Here is a 17,500-nt window from a genome sequence, read left to right as displayed (position 1 = left end):
AACCGGCAAATCATATACGTTTACACAACTAAAGGAACTCGTCTACAAATGTGCTGGTGGCCTAACTATGGATGGCTTCATGCAGGGAGACACCTGTGCAATTTATCTTCCAAATATGCCTGAATTTTTCGTGATATTCAGTGCTGTTTTAATTGTTGGTGGCACTGTTACGACTGTTAACCCTCTATATACAACAGGTGAGTGTTTTAAAAAGGAGCTATGTACTCGAGAGGACATAGATTGTAACTTGAACAATTCAAGTTCAAACTGGTATGATTGGGCACAGCTATATTTCACTGTTCAAGAAAGCAAATACTGTATCAAAGGATTCTATGAAAACACTAAACAAACAAACAAACACTCTATATCTTTCTTCATTGAAACCATTTGAAGTTTTGCACAGCGTAGAAAATTAGAAACCCGTGCTTGTGTTTTACCACCAGAGGAATTGGTTCAACAGCTGACCATTTCAAAACCAAGTATCATTTTCACCTTACCAATGTTTGCAGAGATGGCAAGACAAGGGGCAGAGAGAATAGCTACCATCAAGGTATGTATAAAATAGGGACATTGGCATATAATTTGAGAATCGCAAGGGCCTAGGAAATTTGGTTGTAGATATGTACCCAGAAGGTGAAATTTGCCGCGAAAATAATGACCGAGCGTCTATGGAATCCATTCATTTAATATTCTATCAGTGGTATATCTTGTTTGTAATAGGATATTTACGTGATTGGGCAGGCAGACGGTTGTAAGACGTATTCTTCTCTTCTTGACAACAATGGTTCGGCATTTCCACGGAACCTGACCATACACCCAAAGAAAGATGTGGCTGTTATTCCGTATTCCAGTGGTACGACAGGACTCCCCAAGGGGGTTATGATGAGCCATTTTAACTACATATCAAACCTTTCACAGCTCAGGTACAATATATACAATTCTCCTCATAACCAGTTGTATGAAACATCACGAGATAGAAACAAGGCAGCCACAAGAAAGAATGACAAAATTATAGAAAATGTGCAATGCCATAATGACTTATATGTGTTGATGGCAGCGTTACGGATTGGGTATACTACAGTACTGAAGCAGCTCACCTAGGCCTGGGCAGAAACGCCTTTGCTGAAAACACTTCCGGATTCATAAAGTTCTTAGTCATCAAATTCAATTGACACTTGTATCAATTGTGTTATTTTGAACAGGATACCTGGACTTCTTCACAGAGAGGAACATGACACATCGGTGGCAGTTTTGCCATTCTTTCATATCTATGGTATGTTAATTATTCTGAGCCTTAGTCTTGTACAAGGATCTCGAGTGATATCATTACCACGATTTGATCAAGAAGTTTTCCTGAAAACTATTCAAGATTACAAGGTGTGGAACTCATGTTTTTTTTCTTTTATTCAAACTTTCCGAATTGAATTTAATAGGACGTGATTTAAGAAATCAAATTGATCGTATAGAAATGATATACTGGACAGGTCTCCTTTGATGCAGTAACGTTTTAGTCTCCCAAAGGGACTATTACATTGGGATTCGTGTATTCATCCATCCATCTGTTCGTCCGAAATGCGTAATATCTCTGACAAGCAATGTCCGATTTCAATCAAACCTGGCGCAAAGTGGCATATCCTATGGTGTATATGCATGTCACTTTGTTTCGCGACATATGCGAACTTGACAAAATGGCGGCCATATGTGCTGTAAAAAAATAAAAAATTTACTGCATAACTAAAACCGTACTACAAAGAGACTCTAGTGTCTACTCCCTTATAATCACGGGCAAGCTTTCCTTTAAGACTCTGACCTTGACCTTGACCTTCAGGGTCAATTATCAAAATCGAGCCAGCAATTATATATCAAAACTAAGACATTTCGTAGTATTTATTTGTAGCCAATTTCTTTTAAATCATGTTCACATGTAATATAAAAAGAAAAGAAATACACACAAGCATTTGGTGTTTATGTCACTTTTTAACGTAATTTGTGGCTATGTCTGTAAATTTCAAAATCAACACATTACTACCTAACTAAAACATACGGTGGCCTACAAGTGAAAACATAGAGATCCATTCAAGTATATACAGATACATCGTCGCGTATGCACTTTATCTTGTACTACACATACTTGCTGATCGTAACATATGACAAAAATGTGTAACCCCATATATAATCATATGCAAACGTTCATGTGAGACGGTGGCATTTGACCAGGCCTGACCTTGTTTTTCAGGAGGGAATATTGACATCAAACCATTTCTTCAATATTGTAGTCACTTTGGTGCTCATATCACCTTTTTACTGACTGGCTCCTATATTTGTAGTGTACAATCGTGATTTACTGCATATTAACCTAACTCAATACATTAATACATAGAAACTCCATTCAAGCACCCAACCCTATTATACAGGAATGTAGCGATGTAAATAGGTATCTGTATTTTATCATTCATCTGTTATTTATTTGTGTGCCATGTAATAAGTATATGACTTTACTTGTCAGGACCATGGATTAGATTAGTTGCGAGTGAACTATTCCATGGTGAGAATTGTTTGTTGTTAATTTTTTTTATTGTTAATATGTTATGTTTCAATTCAATTCAATTCAATTCAATTCAATTCAATTCATTTCAGTAGTATCAGTTGTACTCTTTCGTTTAAGACCTTTTACCTTGACCTTCAGGACCTAATATCACAATCGAGCCATTTCTGGCATATCACAGACGCTTTATAGTATTCATTTGTTGCCACCAATTTCGTTTCCACCATGCCACCATATACATAAAAGTAAATTATTTGAGGGGTCTGTGTTTACTACAAAGACTTGTTATATCGTTAAACCATGCCTATTTCATCAATTGCTTTCTCTCGTAGTTATTTTAAGTTGTTACGGGCTGATTTGAAGAAAGATTGATTTTTGAGTAACGATATTTTTTTTCATACTTATAGGTAAATTTCTTACCAATTGTTCCCCCCATGGCACTTCTCCTAGCAAAACATCCAATAGTTGATAACTACGACTTATCTTGCATTGAACAATTTCTGTGTGCTGCAGCACCACTGAGTGACAAGCTTCCAGCAGCCGTGCAGAGTAGAACAAACCCCAAAGCTATTCTTAGACAAGGTTTCTGAACTTTAGCTATATATCTACCAAGTGTGATGTGAATGGTTGATTATGGAAACATGGCATACGTCTATGATGAGCAATCGGTTGTTGACATACAGCGTGTGATTGGTTATTGACCAGGACATAAACGATGTGATTGGTTGATGACCAAAATATACAATGTGTGATTGGTTGTTGACCAAAATATACAAGGTGTGATTGGTTGTTGACTAGAGGTGACTCGTCGTTCCTTTATGATATTTTGAAACTACATTTTTGAAACGATTAGATATGCTTATCATTAGGAAGTTAATGACTTGCTCTGATATTGGAAGGAAATGATTAAATTTCACTTTTTAAACATGTTAAATCACGAAGTTATATCGACAGTTTAAAAATAACAGAATTTCTAAGAAAAAATGAGTTATAGTTAAAGTAACAGGATCGCAATACGACTATGTAAGCTTTACACGTGTAAGTTATACTTAAAATTTGCAAAAATGGGGTGGTCGGATCATTTTCGAAAACGAGGTCTTTACTAGGGGTCACTTTTGGTTTGTGATCGGAGCTGGGGTGGAGTTCTGAGAAAACTCATGTTTAACTCAAAACACCGACAAACATAGGCTACCTAGATGACACAATCGCACCGTCGTGGTTCTTTTTAAAACGTTCTTGGTCTTGTGCCTTTCGTAGGGTATGGATTGACAGAAGCAGTTGTGACACATGTGTGTTACGGGAATGATCCTAGTCAGTGGCCAAAGGGATCAAGTGGGACTTTGGTGCCGAATGCTGAAGCCAAGGTAAAACTCATCACCACGAAAGACTGTATCTTACACTAAAGTATCCTGTTTCACTTACACGTAGTTACTCGCTATCTTCCTCTCCGTTTCCCTTCATTGGTACGTTTCTACATAGACGATGGATCTACAGTTTCGCTCATACACAAACTCACACACATGTTCAATATTAAAAATCATAGTTATTAGAGTATTCAAATTATTATTAACTATTACACCATCAATTAGATATACAAACTAATATCCATGCGGTGGAAACATGATTACTCATTAATCTACACGTGAGACTTTACCAGACTACTAAGCTTATTTTGTCATCGCGAATCAAATATACATGGAAAGTTAAAATAGGATTCACTGTACCTGTAATTGTATTATTTGATGATGATGATGATGATGATGATGATGATGATGATGATGTCTGTTACTGTTAGGTTGTTGATATTGAAACTGGAGAAATATTACCAGTTGGTAAATCTGGAATCATATGCCTTCATAGTCCAACCACGATGCTGGGGTACTTTGGAAACCCAGAGGCGACAGCACAAATAATTGATGAACATGGCTGGGTCTCGTCAGGTATGTCTAATTTTGGCGCGAGAGAGAGAGAGAGAGAGAGAGAGAGAGAGAGAGAGAGAGAGAGAGAGAGAGAGAGAGAGAGAGAGAGAGAGAGAGAGAGAGAGAGAGAGAGAGAGAGAGAGAGAGAGAGAGAGAGAGAGAAGGGGGTGGGAGGGAGGGAGGGAGGGAGGGATAGAGAGAGAGACCATCAATTAGATACAAACAAATGTCCATGAGGTGGAATCTATATATATGTCTGTGCTCTTCTTTCTATAACTACATGTAGGATGTAGCCGCAATCTAACACTATGATGTGCACATTGTAGTGTGAGAGGTTTCCCTGAAGTCATTCATTGACATTGTGCACTTTTCTATAAAGGTGATATAGGATACATCGATGAAAAAGGTCACGTGCATGTGGAAGATAGGCTAAAGGAACTCATCAAGTACAAAGGGTTCCAGGTGCTGTAAATGAACTTTACATCATATTCAGTATTTTTATTTTCATGTCGTCATTGAACTTAGTACTACGTATATACTATTATGATGAATAATCAAGTTGTCCAGTTGACCAAACCCTGCCAACTAGTAAAATTGTCTTTACAGCATTAAATTCGGCCTCGCTGATATTTTACTTAGGAGTGTTAATGCTTTAGAAATCGCAATAGTAACCAATGGATTGTGCATGCGTATCAGTCAACTTATATCACAATCTTCTAAAGTCGATGTTTTCAATTTTTTTCAAACAGTTTTTGAGATCGCGGTATTTTTCTTCTAAATTTTCAGGTGGCTCCTGCAGAATTGGAAGCCCTGCTGATTAGCCATCCTGAAATTCAAGATGCAGCAGTTATCCCAGTCCAGGATGAGGAAGCTGGAGAGTTGCCAAAAGCTTTCATTGTGACGAACAGTAGAAGATTGCTTCCAGAGGACGTGTATAAATTTGTTGAAGGTGAAAATGAGAGATTTTCAACAGGTTACAGTAGTATGTTAATGCGGTCAGATTTGCGATTTTCTAAAAGACTCAAAAGGGAATTATTAAGTAAACACGAGCAGGATTTATTCTTGGGTAGAGAAGTTGACCTTTGGGAAGGAGCAGAATTTACGGAATATATTGCTCATGATTTAACCCCAGGAAGTCATTTACCAAGTACATTTTCAAAATTTCTTGCGGCCTCACCGTAATAACCTCTTAACCCTATATCGAATTATCATGAGGTGGGTGCCTTAAGCTCTTGAAGATAATTTTTAAGTAATGGTTTTCAATAATGTGCATGGTTTGAAATGTCACGCCTCTAAATAGCCTCCAACATGTCTTCATGTTAAAAATAGTGTTAACCATGGGAGGGGTGGGGACATCACTCCCATACCCTCCCCACTAGCGACTATGGTGATGCTGTTTCTCTTCTCTCCTAATAAAGATTGCAATGAAAAGCCCTGCTGGCTAAGTATCTTTAAGTATAGGTTACAACCCAATGTGTAGTGTACAACACATCTCGAGAAAGTGAAACGGGGTTTAGGGGTACCATATAATTGTATATTATAAAAATCTCTGTAGCCTTTGGTACGATATTCTTGTGTTCATTTTTCTTCTTTTTGTTTTGGAGGGGGGCACGAAATAGTTTGAAATATCGAGGGGGGGGGGAGCTGCGAAAAAGATTTTAACTAAAATATTTCAAAGTATTCTTGTTGTTCTTACTTTGATAGGCAAGGTAGCACCGTTCAAAAAACTGCGTGGAGGAGTGGAATTTATCGATGAGATTCCAAAATCGCAAAGTGGGAAAATATTACGAAGATTGTTAAAGGATGGTGAAAACAAAAAGGGAAGATAGAAATGAGATACAAATTTAATCTAGCTACTTATGGTGATGACGATAATAACGACGACGATGATGATCTGATTTAACCATTGATCAGATTGAGATGCTTCTTTAGATTCGTTTTTCAATCCCTTGTCAGTTTGCAATAAAAGTTCATAAAAGGTCACTTCAGAATTGTCTCTTGAATTCGGCTTGCAAGGGAATGATTGTGTTGTGTTGTGTTGTGTTGTGTTGTGTTGTGTTGTGTTGTGTTGTGTTGTGTTGTGTTGTGTTGTGTTGTGTTGTATTGTTTTGTGTTGTGTTACGATATGTGTCACATATTTTTAGTCCATATTTGCATATCGACAAAGGGACCATTGTGTCTCGAACAACTCTTCATCTACACACCTCTAGGAGACCAATCTGCCCAGTACTTGTTGAATTTATATTTTTATTTACTTTTGATCCAAATCACACATCTCCCGTGCGATCATTTCGATTTGATGAATTTCGTGCACCAAATAGCAATGAAATCAGCCCAGTGCTTTTTGACTTTTTGACAAATCTATAGAAGCATCTCAATCTGAATGATCAATATAAGCAGTGAGTTATATCAGATCTGAATATAAATCCGAAAAATAAAATTCAGGCCTGACCTGGCCTGGCCTGCCGGGTTTTGTGTTTTTATTTGCAATATATATTGGTTTTCATGACAAATTTCACCTTCTCTTTTTATAAATGCTAATTCAATAATGTAAGTACTTGAATATGTTTACATTCTGTAGAAAACATTTTAAATACTAAGACCCGCTCAAACGATATCTCTCTTGACAGCCATTAATTACCAATTTTGATTACTGCTCAGATGGAGCATGTGCGTTTAGATGTGTCGTAGAGTGTGTAGTAAGCAAGTAGAAATCAAAGCCTATTTGTTATTTGTTACATTGCAAAAGAAAAGTGAGAACAAATCGTAGATTTCTTGTCCTAAACATATTGCAATGGTATATTTTAGTTGTGCAAATCGTCCTGTGCCATCTTTTTTTTTTCATGTGCAATATCTAAAAGTGCATGTAGTTGGCAAAACATTCTTACTCTTGAATGCACCTGGTACATACAAGAACGAAAAAGTGAAAAGTCACGGTAATTCCCAGAACAGAAGACACTAATTGTGTAGCAATTTTGAAAAAAAGGATAACTGCTGAATTGCTGAGAAAAAATAACCTGACAACTAATCGAAAAACACCAAATATAATGACGGATTCACATCGTTGGATCTGAGTGTGAATTAAAAAAAATAGTCAGGTGATACCTGACCTGGTCTGACCTGACCTGTACCTGACCTGTACCTGTGTTTTGTACCGACCGGTTTGGTACAGATTGTGTGCAAGGTGCCATATTACTTGTTGACATGTTTGACTGTTGAGAAGTCGAAGTAGGTCATCTCACTTTATCGGTACATTGTAATTTCAGACAGTACTAGTGGTGTGGTAATACAGTCAAGATATAAAGCTTGACTTATTGTTTTCTGACGACACACATATTGTGCATTTATTAGCCTGTTTGTTTGTTTGTATGTATGCGCATTCATTGTATATCAACAAGGCCGCCATCAATCAGGTTAGCTTAAATATCTAAAACTTGTTTGTTATTTGCGACATCACATACATTTTTGTTATCCAGCTAAGCTGAGTTATATATGTTCTAAATCAACCAGCCTGTACACCGATGGATGTGTAGGTGGGTGTGTGTTGGTGGAGAATACTTGGCTTGTAAATGGGTACTACATGAAGGTACTCAAAAGTTTACCAGTACATATCAGCTATTAGAACGCGTACGTGAGGTCGACAGCCACATATCGTCGAACATTTGCTGGGGTTATAAGTCATGGGTGCATGTAAAGATATGCCAAGCCTCTACATGTCACTGACATGCTTAAAAACAAGAATCAAAAGCCTACATGAGTTGAATTAAAAGTGCATTTAACTCCGCGGTACATGACATCTACTAAACTGTATTATGAAAATCCCCCCTCCCCGTCTGTGTATATTAGCGTGATGAGTGTGTCCTCATGAAGGTGACACAACAATGGCGTGTACAAAAGGGCTAGTCTAGTTTTAACACTGGTCACGCCATTATAGTAAACAAGTGACTAGAGTTGAAGTGGTGATCAGTCCAAGGTCATCCACTAGACTACATAGAATTATCGACCATGGAAATTGTTTGCTCTATTTAAAGTATATATGACAGCATCAGTGTCAGTTTTACCAAGGTCCTGTGTTTATATTGTATTTCGTAATGATTGTTTGAGTACAACCTCCTGTACAAACAATACATACAGGCACAAGTAAAAACAGAGTCGCTATTCAAAACTTTCTGAATATCATAGATAGTAAACGGGACCCATTCTCTCTCTGTGTTTTCAGTGACTGTCATCCTTTGTATTCACAGCTGAAGTCATCGCCTTTTGATAATTAGGCCTATGTATGACGAGATAGAAGGTTTTTAAAAAGTGTATGGAAATCTCATGAAAATGTTGAGAGCTGCGTTCATTGCCCGTCAAATGATCCAACCAACAATAAGACTTAAATCCCTATGGTGGAAAATATCAAATTCAACAACAATACGACCGATTTATATAGCGGGAAGACCTTTTGCTAATACGTCATGTGTACTTTGCGACAACTCCAGAGAAACGGGTAAGTCATTCAGTTCTTTGTGTTTTATATGTAAAAGAGAGGGGGCGAGTAACATACATAATTCTTTTTACATATACATACATACATACATACATACATACATACATACATACATACATACACACACACACAGACAGACAGACAGACAGACAGACAGACAGACAGACAGACAGACAGACAGACAGACAGACAGACAAAGTAGAATATTTGTACCAGATGTAAACTGCCTTCCGTAGGGGGTATGCCTTTGCATTGTTGCATTACATGCAGTGTCAGAATATAGACTGATATATGAGTCTTGACATCTCCCGTAATTGGTAAATTGATAAATAAATTATACTGAATTATTGCAAATTTGAAGTTTACATTCTTAAGATATTGCATAATTACCCAAAATCATCAATGATGCAGATGGCGTATTAAAACATAAAGTTACGTATACCAACAAATTTTATATGACACATACCCCTTGCTCTCGTTGATATGTACCAAATTATATGGGATTTGAAGCTAGAATTCTTAAGGCTAATCATCGATAATCGTTAATTATGCAACTGGCTCATAAATATGCATAGGATGTCTACCATTACCATTACCCCAACAGACAGACAGACAGACAGACAGACAGACACAACATAAGCCTTTCTTACTGAGGGCAAAGATGAAGTGTTAGCGTGTGAAATCCATTTCTCGTTGTAATATTGAGTTTACAGGGATTTTCAAGAGTCCTTTACCCGATATACAAATCCCGGATGACATGAATGTAGCTGAATACATTATGAAAGATTTCGACAAATTTGGAAACAGGGAAGCACTGGTAGGTACATAACTTAGCAGATAGACTTTGAGATACAGATGATAGACGGTGTTCCAACATCATGTATATTCATTTGTACTAATAATTATATTATCATTATCTGTTATTATTATAGCAAACTACAAACATTTAAGCTGACACAGCAACTTCAGATTTGCACACATGGAAAGTTGATTGATGTAACATTTTACACAATGTATGCTACACAAATACGTGTAACCGATGTGTGTTGTCACTGCTTGACTATGTGTCGCAAATGCTTTATAAGACAGCACCATCATGTAATTAGCGACTATATAGGGTTGAAATATTAAAACAAAAGTTTAATAGCATGGGAACTGAAATCTGATGAGATGTGGTGATTAGTAGTGTTGGTAACATGTAGTGTCAGAAATAGAAAGTAGGCAAAGCGTACATATTATCTCTTTATACTAAAGAGTAGAACAATTCAGATTATAACTTCTTTTATAAAATACGTAGATGAAGGTTACCGTCAACTTTGCCCCCCCCCCAGTGCAACATAAGTGAAGAACTGACAGTGAAACAGTCGAGTATTTAAATTGTATGTTCTGTAACAAGTATGGTAGGTAATGCATGCATATGTATACGTAGTTATGTTTCAATGTCACTCTAAGTGAATTGATATTAAAGAACATAGGTAAGAAATTAAACAAGGACAAAAACAAATACCACAGTTCAGTTCTGACAAGGTCACGCCATTGTACAAGAAACGAGTTTTTCTTCCATCACAATCGAAAACACAAAGATTCCCCATGCCAACATTTTAGAAACAGAATGCCCCTACTGCCAATTAAAAAAGGGTACCATCCCCCTATCAATCCACCCCCTCCAGGCCAGAGAAACTAACCAGTCCCTAATATCATCCCTAATAGGTGGATGGTATAACCGGTAAATCATATACGTTTACACAACTAAAGGAACTCGTCTACAAATGTGCTAGTGGCCTAACTCTGAATGGTTTCAACAAGGGAGACACTTGTGCAATTTACCTTCCAAATATACCTGAATACTTTGTGATATTCAGTGCTGTGTCAGTCGTTGGTGGCATAACTACGACTATTAACCCCCTATATACAACAGGTGAGTGTTTTGTGACATTGACAAAGTCTGTGTTTGAAACCCAATACATTCAATGCAAAAAGAAAGCTAAAAGAAATGTGTAAAAAGATTACTGTACGTACAATAACAAACATTTTACACATTTATTAATCTTTTGCAATTTTTTGAGTTACAAACAAGGACTTGATATAAGCCTTATATTGTTTCGAATCGATTTTTCAAGTAGGAAGCTATGATAAAATTGTTTTATGAATAAATATCCAAAATAAATACCCCAATCATCCTCATCCATACATCCTCTTTATCCTTGAATTCCTTACTATGTCATATCTCAATAGTATTTGCCTCTTTTGTATAATTTGTACTATTTGTTGGACTGGTGTTATCAAAATTATTTTCACAATATACAATTAAACGTGTACATTGCATGCATTGGACTGCAGTAGTATTTTCCGTAGAGTTCACCTCGATGACGTCATCTCACTAATCTCGACACATGTGCAACCGGTTACGAATATCGTGAATCTGATGTTTCAAATTTGAGTTTAAATAATAAAGGTTTCTAAAACCAGTACTTGGTTTATTTACCATCAGAGGAATTGGTACAGCAATTGATGATTCCAAAACCGAGTATTATCATTACCTTACCAATGTTTGCAGAGACGGCAAGACAAGCAGCGGAGAGAATCGCTAGCATCAAGGTGTGTGTGTGTGTGTGTGTGTGTGTGTGTGTGCGTGCGTGCGTGTGACAATGTATATTAAACAGAAGACAGGTGTATACATGCAGTATATACTTGATAGGTGTATAACACAGACGGGATGTGTATAACATGTCCATGAATGAATGAATGAACGAACGAACGAACGAACGAACGAACGAATGGATGGATGGATGGATGCATGGAGAGAGGGAGGGATGAATGAATGAATAAATAAATAAATAAATAAATTAATTAATTAATAGAGAGGGAGGTAGAGATGAATGAATGAACGCACGAACGAATGAATGAATAAATGAATGAATGAATGAATGAATGAATGAATGAATGAATGAATGAATGCATGCATGCATGGAAAGAGGCGGGAATGCATGAACGAATAGAGAGGCAGGGGGAGGGAGGAATGAATGAATGAATGAATGAATGAATGAATGAATGAATATACCAAAGGAGGGAGGAATGAATGAATGAATGAATGAATGAACGAAGGAATAAATAAATCAATCAATAAATCAATAAATAGATAGATAAATAAGTAAATGTATGATAGGATATATGGGTGTACAAATACAGAATGTAGTTGTATAGTACAGAACACAGGGGCATTAAACAGTACAGTCAGCATTCGTATTATACAGACAAAGAATGCAAAAACACGCAATTCATGAACATCTCATCATTATCCATCAATCACTGGTTTGTCTTGTTTGTATAGGACATTTACGTGATTGGGCAGGCAGACGGTTGCAAGACGTATTCTTCTCTTCTTGACAACAATGGTTCGGCATTTCCACGGAACCTGACCATACACCCAAAGAAAGATGTGGCTGTTATTCCGTATTCCAGTGGTACGACAGGACTCCCCAAGGGAGTTATGATTACCCACTTTAACTACATATCAAACCTTGAACAGCTAAGGTACGTATTTATATAGAATACAATAATGTTCATGATTCTGATGAGTTAAGCCTCGTTTGAAAAAAAAATACAAACAACCAAATATCTACTAAGTATATGAAGTTATTAGTTGCAATGTTTAAATTATATATATATATATATATATATATATATATATATATATATATATATACTATAGATAGTGATGTGTGTCATAAGTTCATAAGTATGCAAATACACAATATATATGCGTGTATGAGAGAGAGAGAGAGAGAGAGAGAGAGAGAGAGAGAGAGAGAGAGAGAGAGAGAGAGAGAGAGAGAGAGAGAGAGAGAGAGAGAGAGAGAGAGAGAGAGAGAGAGAGAGAGAGAGGAGGGAGGGAGGGAGGGAGGGAGACCATCAATTAGATACAAATAAAGAGAGAGAGAGAAATTGACACAATACCATTTATATCATATATATTTAACAGGACACATGGACTTCTTAATAGAAGTGAAGATGACACCACAGTGGCAGTTATGCCGTTTTTTCACCTCTATGGCATGTTGGTGATTTTTATTATAAGTCTTTCACAGGGATCTCGAGTGATATCATTACCACGATTTGATCAAGAAGTTTTCTTGAAAACTATACAAGATTACAAGGTGTGGAAATCATGTTTTCTTTTATCTAATTAAGATTAAATTTTACAAACTATATAAGTTATTTTAGCGGCCAACGTATTGATGTGTGTCGCTATAAAATGCTATCATAAGATATGATAATGGTACAAAATACTTGCAAAAATCTAAACACGTGCATGTTGTCACCGTTGTATGTATGTATGTATGTATGTATGTATGTATGTATGTATGTATGTACTAGTATGTATGTATGTATGTATGTATGTATGTATGTATGAACGTACGTACGTGATTGCGCGCGCGCGCGCGCGCGCGCGTGTGTGTGTGTGTGTGTGTGTGTGACTTGCTTTTGATTATGGTATTTTATTGCAGACGTCGACGATTTGAAAATGTTCTTCTCTATTAATGATATCATTCATTTCACATACCTGTAGGTAAATTACGTACCAATTGTTCCCCCCATTGTACTTTTCCTGGCAAAACACCCGTTAGTTGACAAGTACGACTTATCTTGCATTGAACAATTTTTGTGTGCGGCAGCACCGCTGAGTGATAAGCTTCCCACAGCCATGCTGAGTAGAATAAATCCAAATGCGATTTTTAGACAAGGTAAGGGTTTCCAAACTTTTGATATCATACTAATCACATCCAGACATGATGTGAATGGCTTTGACGACAACACGCTTATACACGATGTGATTGGTTGTCGACTAGAGCATAAAAGGTGTGATTGGTCGTTGACTGGAGCACATAGGGTGCTGATTATAGTATTAGTCATCTACAATGCTAGACGTTTAATGATATATGTATTTATAGTTTTCTTGAAGTTGAGTTCTGTGTTTATATTGTAGCATACGGACTAACAGAAACTGCCATAACACATGTGTGTTACGGGAATAATAATCTTCTTTATTCCCAGAAATATATATATACATATACATATATAACAATTCTACAATATATGAAGTATTCAACTTGGGAAAGGGAGACGAAAAATAGTTGTCTTTGCAACTAGTCGAGTCCGTCCCCTTTTACAATCTTAGGGATTAGGAATTACTAATTACTGGGGCTGCTGGTCAAATTGAGTATATTGCAATATTGACAGAATAGAAAAAAACCATAAAGGATTTACAAAATACATTGTATAAATATAGGTGGACAACAACAACAACAACAACAACAACAACAACAACAACAACAACAACAACCAAACAAGCAAATACACAAATACAAAGAAACAACAAATGACCTACTTAAATATACAGACAAACGGTAATCAATCTCTATGAATATGAAGTATAACTAGTTTACAATGATTGGAGATAGTTTTTGAACTCTGTTTGAAAATGACTTCTGCTATTTATGTTGCGAATGTTGTAAGGGATGCTATTCCATAGTTTAGCACCTGCATACTTGACAGTGAACTGACCAGTCCTATGGTTTGCTTTTGGGATAGTAAGGTCGTTTCTGGCGCTCTGTCGTGTTGTGAAGGAGTGTTTAATGGGAGTGAAAAAACCCTGAAAGGTATCCGGTAATCTGAGGTGCAAAACGTCATGAACGAGAACGGCAAGCTGTAATTTGTGCTGTTTGAAAATGTCAAGAATATTCAACCTTTTAAATAATGGCTCCGAGTGAGCACACCAATGACTATCTGTTATGGTGCGCACTATTCTTTTTTGAATTAAAAATATTTCATTCAGGTATGTCGGACACGTGTTACCCCACACTTCGAGACAGTAGGTGATATGGGGCAGAACAAAAGCATTATACATCAGTACAAGTACGTATTCTGGAACCGTGTGACGTAACTTATAAAACACACCTGTCATTCTACTAATTTTCTTTTTCACCTCAGCTATATGCTGCTTCCAAGACAGCGTATTGTCAATGTTGACCCCAACAAAAGGCGAACTTTGAACTTCATCTAGTGAGACCCCCTTAAATTCAAGGGAACCAGTCAATACTACATTTTTTCTATGGCTTTTTAAGATTGTATATTTGGTCTTATTTGAATTGATCGTTAATTTGTTGGCATCACACCAGTTGATGACATCCTTGAAATTTTTACTTACAAGGTTTAGGTCTATAGTACATGTGTTTGTGTCTTTTTTAATTGTGTAAAATATATTTGAGTCATCCGCATATAATCTAAAATCAAAAGCATTTGAAGACATCGGGATGTCATTTATGTATAGCAGAAATAAAGTTGGCCCAAGAATCGAGCCCTGTGGAACACCGCAATTTATATTTTGTTTACTAGATTTGACGTCGTTGATGCCAACAAATTGACTCCTGGAAGATAAATAACTTTTAAACCAAAGGAGGGGTAAGCCTCTGATACCATAAAACTCTAGTTTGGCAAGCAAAATATCGTGATTTATGGTATCAAAGGCTTTAGAGAAGTCTACAAAAATACCTAGAGTTGGATTGCCATGATCAATTTCACTCAGTAGATATTGGGATAAACTGATCAGTGAAAGTTTTGTACTATGCTTTTTTCTGAACCCGTATTGGTGTTTGTAAAGTATGTCATGTTTGTCCAGGAAATTCAGTATTTGTTCATTCACCAATTTCTCAAAAATCTTGCTAAAAATTGGTAAAATAGATATGGGTCTATAGTTCCCCATGTCTTCTGGGTTACCCTTTTTGTAAATCGGTAAAACTCTTGCTATTTTGAGGTCATCGGGAAAGATGCCTTTTGAAAATGATAAGTTAATAAGTGAACATAAGGGTTTCAATATTTCTTTTGAAGCGTCTTTTACAAGTTTAACACCAATGCCATCATGACCAGCCGCTTTCCTAGTGTCCAGTGAAGAAATTATGTCTTTGACTTCACTTTCAGTAACAGGGCGGAGAAAAAAGGAAAACTGATTTGGGCTATTCAAATATGACATGTAATTGGTTCCTTGAGAATTGTCAATTTTCTTTGCTAGGCTTTCACCTATTTGAGTGAAAAAGTCGTTAAACTGTTCAATAATATCCTGCGGTTGAGTGATAAATTCTGTACAGCTTTCAGATTTGGGTTTTATTTGATTTGGTATTTTCAAATTTTTGTGTTTTTGTTTCCCTAATAGTTCATGTATAACGTCCCACATCTCTTTGGTGTTGTTCTGATTTGTCATGAGAAGATTTGTGTAATAGTATTTCTTGGCTTTTTTGAGTAAGGAAGTCAGTGTATTTCTATACTTTTTGTATCGAGTGAACAGTGGTTCTCTAAATTTCTCTTTGATTAATTTACTGTACATTTTGTGTTTTACTTTTATCGATTTTTTTAATCCTTTTGTAATCCAATGTTTACTTTTCTTTCTTTTTCGTTTTCCATTAGCATGTAGAGGAGCGTGTTTATCACAGATACTCAAAAATATTTTGCTAAAATTTTCATATGCCTCATTGACATCATGACAATTCAGAACTCCTTCCCAAAACTCTATATGTAGATCATGATTGAAATTTTGGACTGTATAATTTGAGAAATTTCTCGAAGATGATAAGGGAGTTTCCGAAGGCAAAGTACAGAATTTATTTACAAATACAAAAATTGGTAGGTGATCGGAAATATCGGCGATAATAACACCTGCGTCAATGTGCTTATTACTTAAATTCATATAAATATGATCGATTGTGGTTTGACAGGTTTTGGTAATACGAGTTGAATTTTGAATCATTTGCTTTAAATGAAAACAAGAAAGTGTGTTAAGTAATTTCTGTGAAGTGTTAGATTTTTCGATGACATTGATGTTAAAATCGCCAACAATAATACAGCCATAGTACTTGTGATTAACTTGATTTAGAGTATTTTCGATACCATCTATAAAGGTATTTTCATCAAAATGTGGTGGTCTATATATGACACCGAGAATGTAATGTTTCCCTCTATCAACAAATTCCAACCACATTGATTCAGCAGCTGGCACTGTTATATCTGTTGGTGAAATGATCCGAGTCAATGGCCAACGGGATCAAGTGGGACTTTGGTGCCGAATGCTGAAGCCAAGGTAAAACTAATCGGCGTAAATCGCTACAAACAAGTCAACTGTATCAAGCTTCACATACATAATCTCGCTATCCATATATCTCATTTTCTCAGTATCTTTCCCTCGAGCCCTATTCCATCCACCCGTCCTCACTCACTCACTCACTCACTCACTCACTCACTCACTCACCCGTCCGTCCTTCCTGCCCCCCCCCCCCCACCAACCACCCACTGGCACTCGATCTCTCTCTTATATGCAAACACACTTGTTGAATAATAAATTCCCAACACAGTAAATTGATTCGATTACATAGCGGCGTTATCTGACCCTGTAAATTATCACTTGATGTTGTTATTTCTTACTTTTAGGTGGTTGATGTTAATACTGGTGAAACATTACCTGTTGGTGAAACTGGAAACCTATGCCTTCGTGGT

At 36.6% G+C, this 17,500-nt stretch overlaps 2 protein-coding genes across 2 annotated transcripts in view; both read left to right on the top strand.

Annotated features, from left to right (window-relative positions):
* LOC144435869 (uncharacterized) overlaps nucleotides 1-6,301 on the top strand; it is an 8,892-nt gene extending 2,591 nt beyond the window's left edge. The window contains exons 4-13 of the mRNA XM_078124508.1: nucleotides 1-197; nucleotides 444-550; nucleotides 721-923; nucleotides 1,203-1,377; nucleotides 2,953-3,127; nucleotides 3,803-3,909; nucleotides 4,341-4,485; nucleotides 4,844-4,926; nucleotides 5,251-5,413; nucleotides 6,169-6,301. The exon at nucleotides 1-197 is cut by the window's left edge and continues 11 nt beyond it. Of these exons, the coding sequence (XP_077980634.1) occupies nucleotides 1-197; nucleotides 444-550; nucleotides 721-923; nucleotides 1,203-1,377; nucleotides 2,953-3,127; nucleotides 3,803-3,909; nucleotides 4,341-4,485; nucleotides 4,844-4,926; nucleotides 5,251-5,413; nucleotides 6,169-6,293 (1,480 nt within the window). The 3' untranslated portion in view covers nucleotides 6,294-6,301. The remainder of the gene's footprint in view (nucleotides 198-443; nucleotides 551-720; nucleotides 924-1,202; nucleotides 1,378-2,952; nucleotides 3,128-3,802; nucleotides 3,910-4,340; nucleotides 4,486-4,843; nucleotides 4,927-5,250; nucleotides 5,414-6,168) is intronic.
* A 2,445-nt stretch (nucleotides 6,302-8,746) lies between these two features.
* Nucleotides 8,747-17,500, top strand: part of LOC144435842 (uncharacterized) — a 10,447-nt gene continuing 1,693 nt past the window's right edge. Inside the window, exons 1-10 of the mRNA XM_078124479.1 lie at nucleotides 8,747-8,956; nucleotides 9,670-9,773; nucleotides 10,667-10,874; nucleotides 11,448-11,554; nucleotides 12,288-12,490; nucleotides 12,939-13,113; nucleotides 13,527-13,701; nucleotides 13,944-13,985; nucleotides 17,023-17,087; nucleotides 17,435-17,500. The exon at nucleotides 17,435-17,500 is cut by the window's right edge and continues 79 nt beyond it. Of these exons, the coding sequence (XP_077980605.1) occupies nucleotides 8,785-8,956; nucleotides 9,670-9,773; nucleotides 10,667-10,874; nucleotides 11,448-11,554; nucleotides 12,288-12,490; nucleotides 12,939-13,113; nucleotides 13,527-13,701; nucleotides 13,944-13,985; nucleotides 17,023-17,087; nucleotides 17,435-17,500 (1,317 nt within the window). The 5' untranslated portion in view covers nucleotides 8,747-8,784. The remainder of the gene's footprint in view (nucleotides 8,957-9,669; nucleotides 9,774-10,666; nucleotides 10,875-11,447; nucleotides 11,555-12,287; nucleotides 12,491-12,938; nucleotides 13,114-13,526; nucleotides 13,702-13,943; nucleotides 13,986-17,022; nucleotides 17,088-17,434) is intronic.

Source organism: Glandiceps talaboti, chromosome 5, assembly GCF_964340395.1.
Source record: "Glandiceps talaboti chromosome 5, keGlaTala1.1, whole genome shotgun sequence".
Classification (NCBI taxonomy): Eukaryota; Metazoa; Hemichordata; class Enteropneusta; family Spengelidae; genus Glandiceps; species Glandiceps talaboti.
Note: the sequence above shows the minus strand (reverse complement) of the source record. Positions and strands in the feature narration are given on the sequence as shown.